Raw genomic sequence first — 7,676 nt, forward strand, 5'->3', positions numbered from 1 at the left:
GCATGCTAATGCTACGTGCGAACAGATGCTTCGAGATCCGTTCTCGTGATCCAATCCCCCAAAACAGTTACAAGCGACCAAGTGAAAACAGGGCCAAAGAACACATGAAATGTGGTCTCAGTCAAGGGGTCGAGGGTGGGACTGGTGGAGATCACTGAAGTCCCGATTCATCTTTCTCAGCTCACTGTCACTCTTGATGTTTCACCTCAGACTGACTCCAAGACTCAAGATGAGTCTTCCAGTGGAGCAAGAGGAGGACAGAGCAAAGTCTCCATGGTCCAGTGGGATGTCTTTTAAGGATGATGGGTCCATGTTTAAACCTCTAAACTTCAGTAATGAACCTGGAGCGTCTGGAACACAGTAAGAAACCAGGCTACCTGTATTATAAGAGGAATAGACAGACAATATAGTCTGATTTAAAAAGCTATGAATAATTTAGAAAACCTTTAATCTGACCAGAAGACTGAAACAAACTTGATGGGGAAATCATTTTTGTTTGCAGAGTTGTTTCCAAGACACAGAGTCTGAAGGCTGCAGGGTCCAGTGGGGTGTCTCTGAAGGATGAGGGGTCCATGTTTAAACCTATAAACTTCAGTAATAAACCTGGAGCGTCTGGAACACAGTAAGGAACCAGGCTACCTGTATTATATGATGACTAGACAGACAGCAGTAATGTGATTCATTGTGCCATCAATGTGAAACCTCCTGTTAAAGCTGTTGATCATTCAGAAAACCTTTAATTTGACCAAAAGGCTGAAACAAACTGTGTAAAGTACTTTTTGTTGTGTTTGCAGATTTGTTTTTTTTATGCAATAAACTCAGCAGACAGTGAAAAGGTGTCAAAAGTTGTGGCCAGTGGTCAAGCCAAGAGAATCTTTTGTGGTGTATTGTCAGGTAGCTGCTGTGATGTGTAGATGATGAAGGAATCCTCGTTGACACCGACTTGATTAAATAGAAGTAAGTTTATTCCAAAAGAAGTCAGGCATCGATCAGGCACCATGGTCTGCCTGAGGGAGCTCTTGAGGCCAGATGTGAACAACTCCAAGGATGCAGCTCCAACACCACAGTTTTATGCACACAGATGTTAATGTAAACACGTTGTCACGAACTGGGCTGCAACGGCCATGACGATAAGACGCAACACAAGGAAAACCAATTACATTATTTTATTTTACAAAACTAACACAAAAAAAGGAACTTAAGTTAACATGAGGTGTGTAATCAGGAAAGCCATGAGTGTAAATAATGTTTATGTGATGTTGCAAGGTGTAAAAAATAAAGCAAAACCCAAACCAAGGTGCTGCATCAGGCAGTGTGGAAGAGAGAGAGAGAAGTGAGCAGCCAGAGCTTTTAAATGCTCCCTGAGCTCAGGTGCAGCAACTTCCCTGACAACCTAATCCATGTCCACTGCTACCTGCAAGGCAGAAGACAAGACAGGCAGGGCAGAGAGAGGGTCGTCAGTCACAGCGTATATCCTTTGAAGGGAATACCAGTGGCTGTCCCAGAGACCATGGAGGTGGTTGAGAGAACATGCATGAGAACTGTTAAACACATCATACAAGGTAGAGGGCGTTGGGAGGAACCTCTGCCTTTAAGTTGACATTCTTGCTTCCTCTGGCTAGAAGTCACCCATTCACAGATGGCATAATGAACTGCATGTTCATCCTGTTTTTGTATACAATGGCTGATGACGTATTGACCAAGAAGCTTCAGATACGACACTTTGACACGGTCACATTCATCATGTTGCACATGAGACTGAACTTTATGCAGTGGCAGGAATGTTTGATGCTCTGTCATAAAGTGCAGCTCAATTCCACTGAGATGAATTTCAATCCAAAGTTCAGTGCAATGTGACTCCACTGTCTCTGTCTGCTGAGAAACAAAGGGCCAGTTCCACAGAGCCAGTGCTCAACCAGAGCCCACCAGGTGTCAACCACACCAGATAGAAAATATACATTTGATAGATGAATATGTCATCATCTAATAATATATTAGATGATGTGACAAGACCAGCCTAGAAAACAGCTACAAATCGATTATAAGCGAAACGTCATGGTTGAAAATAAAGTCATTAATGGTTGCACTTTATTCTTTGTGGGTCAAATTCTTTGATTATGAAGCTGCATGAAGGGATTGAATTTAGAAAACAGTGCAAAAGACAAGAAGTGATTTGTGAAGAGCCGACTAGGAGGCCAGCAGGCTGTCAGTTAGTGTTGATGGAGACAATGATTCCATCCAACTAATGATGGTGTCAGAAAAACAGGCAACAAGTGATGGACACCAACAACTGACCCAATCAGTCAAAGCCAAAGTGTCTCCACAGGAAGACGGAGGGGAGTCCTGGTGGTGAGGAGCAGCAGCAGCAGCAGCGGCAGTCGTCCTCTGCTGTGTCTCAGGGTGGAGCAGGACTTCAAACTACCAACCACCCTGTCAGGACGTCTCACAGTAAGAGTGTCCACCTGCAAATCATCTCACTGTCACTGCAGAGGGACTATAGACTGACTGCAAACAATGTCGCTCATGGAGCTTTATTGACACAATTAGAATCTTGAATTAAAAGGACAATTCTGGCCTCATGGCAACTTCATTGTTTCTTCTCCAACCTTTTCTCTGCTCCAGAGGCTGATGACGGTCTGCAGGAGCTTCTACAGCAGCAGAAGATCAGTCTGGAGAGGAGATGTGAACGTGTGACTGAAGGTGAAGAAGCAGGAAGTCAAACCCTCCTCAACAGCATCTACACTGAGCTCTACATCACTGAAGGACTGAGTGAGGAGGTCAACAGAGAGCATGAGGTCAGGCAGCTGGAGACCAAGAAGACCAAGAAGACCAAGGAGAGCCTCCACGACCGTCCAATCAGGTGCAGCCAGATCTTTGAAGCCTCACCTGAGCAGCAGGGACTCAGAGTCAGAGTGGTGCTGACCAACGGCGTCGCTGGGGTTGGAAAAACCTTCTCAGTGCAGAAGTTCACTCTGGACTGGGCCCAGGGCCTGGAGAACCAGGACCTTCATCTGGTGCTTCCTCTCTCATTCAGGGAGCTCAACTTGGTCAAAGAGCAGCACTACAGTCTTCTGGAGCTGCTCCATGTTTTCCATCCAACGTTAGAGAAGCTCACAGCAGAGCAGCTGCATGTCTGCAAACTTCTCTTCATCTTGGACGGCCTGGATGAAAGCAGACTGGCTCTGGACTTTGAGAAGAACCAGGTGGTGACTGACGTCACTCAGAAGAAGTCAGTCAGCGTCCTGCTAACAAACCTGATCAGAGGAGATCTGCTTCCCTCGGCTCTGCTGTGGATAACTTCCAGACCTGCAGCAGCCAATCAGATCCCTCCGTCATGTATGGACAGGCTGACAGAAGTACGAGGCTTCACCGATGACCAGAAGGAGGAGTATTTCAGGAGGAGGTTCAGAGATAGAGAAGATGTGTCCAGCAGGATCATCTCCCACATCAAGGCCTCCAGGAGCCTCCACATCATGTGTCAGATCCCGGTCTTCTGCTGGATCACTGCCACAGTTCTGGAGAGCATGTTGAGCTCAGAGCAGAGAGGAGAGCTGCCCAAGACCCTGACTGACATGTACTCACACTTCCTGCTGGTCCAGACCAAGAGGAAGCAGCACAAGTATGGAGGAGGTCCACAGGAGCTGACAGAGGCTGACAGGGAGCTTCTTCTGAAGCTGGGCCAGCTGGCATTTGAACACCTGGAGAGTGGAAACATCATGGTCTACAGTGAAGACCTGGAGAAGTGTGGTCTCAGTGTGACTGACGCCTCTGTGTTCGCAGGAGTTTGTACAGAGATCTTCAAAAGAGAGAGTGTGATCCTCCACAAAACCGTCTACTGCTTCGTTCATCTGAGCGTCCAGGAGTTTCTGGCTGCAGTCTACAGCTTCCACTGTCACACCAACAAGAACAACCAGGTTATTCAAGATTTTCTCAGAGATGTAGAATCACGGCCTTTAGATAAACTGTCAAACCTGTTTAGAAAAGAAGGTGACCAAACCTTGGACACCTTTTTGAAGAGGATGATGGAGAAATCCCTGCAGAGTCCAAACGGTCACCTGGACTTGTTTGTTCGCTTTCTCCATGGACTCAGTCTGGAATCCAACCAGAGACTCTTAGGAGGCCTGCTGGGTCTCACTGACAACCATCCAGAAACCTTACAGAAGGTCATCAACAACCTGAAGGAGATGAACACTCGAAAAATCTCATCTGACAGAAGCATCAACATCTTCCACTGTCTGCTGGAGGTGAAGGATCAGTCAGTGCATCAGGAGGTCCAAGAGTTCCTGCAGTCAGAGAACAAATCAAGGAAGGAACTCTCAGCCATCCAGTGTTCAGCTCTGGCCTACGTGCTGCAGATGTCAGAGGAGGTTCTGGAGGAGTTGGACTTTGGGAACTACTACACAACTTTGGAGGGAAAAATGAGACTGATTCCAGTTGTGAGGAACTGCAGGAAGGCTGTGATATATTTACAGTAAGTAAACAATCTGTGTGTGTGTGTGTGTGTGTGTGTGTGCTCTTGGGGTTAGCCACCCTGCTATATCAGCAGCTCCTCCAGTCACAGGGTGGATCAACATCAACAGGTCCACTTGTGCCTGCAGGTCTCCAAGAAAACAATGAGGAAAACACTGAGTGGTGACTTTTAGCAGCAGGCTGTCAACACAGGGCTAACTCAGCTGCTTTGTGTTGGATGGTGAGTGCAGTGAAGCTGCTCCACTGGAGTCCAGGATGGAGATGAAGATGTGACAGTGGCAGAATGAGGAGCTTTGATCAGTGTGAAGGATTCATGCAGACAGTCAATCAACACAATCAACACATTGAACACACAAACACATCACATCCTTCCTTCATTTGGCAGCAGGCAATAAAACAGCAGTTGGATCAAAGATGCAGTGGAGTCCAAAGAGACGCCAGAGAAGGAACTCTGATCCAGTGGAGCTCCAAGCTGCAGTGACTTTACACACAACTGAGCATCATGTTGAGTTGAAGCAGCAGATCAGAGCAACACTGTCAGTCACAACAGGACGTGTTGACACTCAGTGGCTGGAACACACTGGAGTGTGAAGCTGTACTGAGATCACTGTAGTGGAGACACTGAGGACCTGCTGATGGAGATGATGATGATGATGATGATGATGATGATGATGATGAAGATGATGATGGTGATAGTGATGATGAGGATGATGATGATGATGGAAGCAGCTGATCACGTTAATGATTCTTGAATCCCTTTTGTACCCAGCAGAGTCTCACATGTCAACCACAACTTCTCTCTCTGCTCTCCTACATTGCAGCGATTTCACCAAACGGATAAACACAGGCATTGAACTCTCAGAGGTTCACTGTGCAGTGGTGTCTTCAGCTCTGAAGTCCAGCCCCTCCCACCTCAGACACCTGGACCTGAGTAACACCACCCTGAAGGATCCTGGAGTGAAGCTGCTCTGTGCTGGACTGCAGAGTCCCAACTGCAGACTGGAAGTTCTCAGGTCAGTTCCTGCTTTCTACTGGTGGACAGTGTGTGTCAGCAGATGACAACTGGTGTGTAACGCTGCTCAGTGTGAAGACTTTGAAGCAGATATTAAAGACTCATCTAGACAAAGTGGATGTTGTTGATATTTTCATGTCAACAATCTGCAGCCAGAAAAGACTTTGGATGGTGGAAGAAAGTGTGGAAAATGTCTCCAGTCACTTTGGAGCTCAATGGAAGTTGTTGATTGGTGATGAAGGTCACATGACTGAGCAGAAGATCCTGTGAAGAAATATTAGAGGCAGATTAATAGTGCAGCAGTATTTCTTCATCTTGTCCTTTGAATGTGTTTGACTTGTAACGAGACTCTGATGACTGAAAACAGCCACAAGCACACAAAGGACTCACTGATTATTTTCCATCTTCACTGCTGATTGGCTGCACACTGACTGACACACTGCTGTTGTTATTGTCTTCACAACATGATGATGATCCACACTGGCACAATCACTCGTTTTAGGGAATGACTCAGTGATCTGAATATCTGGATCATCAACAGGGAGAAATGACTCTTAATGTGACATTTACCCCATGGAAGAAATCAAATATTTATTCTTCATTCAGGTTTGAGTTCTGCAATTTGTCAAAGACCAGCTGTGATTGGCTGTTCTCAGCTCTGAAGTCCAACCCCTCCCACCTCAGAGAGCTGGACCTGAGTTCCAACTACACACTGAAGGATTCATCATTGAAAGTGCTGAGTGGTTTTCTGCAGAATCCAGACTGTAAACTGGAGACTCTGAGGTCAGTGACGGTTTGCAACCAGTGGATAATGGTTTCAGCACCAAACACAGTTCATCACACATGTTGAATAAACATTGAACTGAAGGTTGATTCATATCAAAATGACATCCACTAATCTGAAATTTTATTATGTTCACGTTTTTAGTAAAAAAAAACAAACAAAAAACAAAAAACAAAATACAGGTCACCATTTACACATATTAGTTTTGGACTGAGGATTTAATTTCAAGGTGACATTTTCTATTGTTGCAGATTCTGAAGTCGACATTTCACTTTGATGTTCAGAGTGATGACACCCTGGAAAAACTCTCCATCATTATAAACCGTCCATCATTTATTCTCTATTCAGGTTGAATGGCGTCTGGTTTTCCAAGATCAACTGTGATTGGCTGGTTTCAGCTCTGAAGTCCAACCCCTCCCACCTCAGACACCTGGACCTGGGCAACAACACACTGAAGGATTCAGGAGTGAAGGAGCTGAGTGGTTTTCTGCAGAGTCCAGACTGTAAACTGGAGACTCTGAGGTCAGTACTGGTTTGGAACCAGTGGATGATGGTTTCAGCACCAAACACAGTTCATCACACATGTTGAATAAACATTGAACTGAAGGTTGATTCATATCAAAATGACATCCAGAAATATGAAAACTTCATTCTGTTCATGTTTGAAGTTAAAACAGGTCATCAGTGGTCATGTGACCAAACATCATTTCAACACACATTAGTTTTGGACTGAGGATTTAATTTCAAGGTGACATTTTCTATTGTTGCCGATTCTGAAGTTGACATTTCACTTTGATGTTCAGAGTGATGACACTCTGGAAAAACTTTCCATCATTATAAACTCTCCATCATTTATTCTCTATTCAGGTTCCATTACTGCAGTTTGCCAAAGATCAGCTGTGATTGGCTGCTCTCAGCTCTGAAGTCCAACCCCTTCCCCCTCAGAGTGCTGAAACTGAGTAGGAACCAACTGAAGGATTCATCAGTGAAGCTGCTGAGTGGTTTTCTGCAGAGTCCAGACTGTAAACTGTATAATCTGGAGTTAGTTCACCCTCTTCACTCTACAACTTCTATCACTCTTGCTATCATTGTCATGTTCTTCACTGCACTGGTGTTGGAAATTCAATTTGCAGACACTTGTTTGTGTTTGAATTTGAAAATTAAAGGCACAGTCAGTAAAATCCTGCCAGCTAGTGGTCAGATTTCATATTGCAGCACTAATTCGCTCACCCTCTCTCAATTTTTTAGTTGCAGATTCTGAAGTCGACATTTCACTTTGATGTTCAGAGTGATGACACCCTGAAAAACTCTCCATCATTATAAACTCTCCATCATTTTTGTTTTATTCAGGGTGGGTTGGTGCAGGTTGTCAGAGACCAGCTGTGATTGGCTGCTCTCAGCTCTGAAGTC

At 45.1% G+C, this 7,676-nt stretch overlaps 3 protein-coding genes and 1 long non-coding RNA gene across 4 annotated transcripts in view; 3 read left to right on the top strand and 1 right to left on the bottom strand.

The window, feature by feature from the left end:
• The window catches only part of LOC142898371 (NACHT, LRR and PYD domains-containing protein 14-like), a 272,094-nt gene that overhangs the window by 192,884 nt on the left and 71,534 nt on the right, over positions 1-7,676 (bottom strand). The window lies entirely within an intron of this gene.
• The window catches only part of LOC142898369 (NACHT, LRR and PYD domains-containing protein 12-like), a 487,638-nt gene that overhangs the window by 93,809 nt on the left and 386,153 nt on the right, over positions 1-7,676 (top strand). The gene's annotated exons all lie outside the window — the stretch shown is intronic.
• LOC142898407 (uncharacterized) overlaps positions 1-7,676 on the top strand; it is a 142,754-nt gene that overhangs the window by 43,983 nt on the left and 91,095 nt on the right. The gene's annotated exons all lie outside the window — the stretch shown is intronic.
• Positions 214-7,676, top strand: part of LOC142898419 (protein NLRC3-like) — an 18,563-nt gene continuing 11,100 nt past the window's right edge. Inside the window, exons 1-4 of the mRNA XM_076041352.1 lie at positions 214-360; positions 503-622; positions 2,327-2,448; positions 2,623-4,255. Coding sequence (XP_075897467.1) covers positions 230-360; positions 503-622; positions 2,327-2,448; positions 2,623-4,255 — 2,006 coding nt within the window. The 5' untranslated portion in view covers positions 214-229. The remainder of the gene's footprint in view (positions 361-502; positions 623-2,326; positions 2,449-2,622; positions 4,256-7,676) is intronic.

This window comes from Nelusetta ayraudi, unplaced genomic scaffold, assembly GCF_046127955.1.
Source record: "Nelusetta ayraudi isolate G7.1 ecotype Tasmania unplaced genomic scaffold, CSIRO-AGI_Nayr_v1 ptg000064l, whole genome shotgun sequence".
In the NCBI taxonomy this organism is placed as follows: domain Eukaryota; kingdom Metazoa; phylum Chordata; class Actinopteri; order Tetraodontiformes; family Monacanthidae; genus Nelusetta; species Nelusetta ayraudi.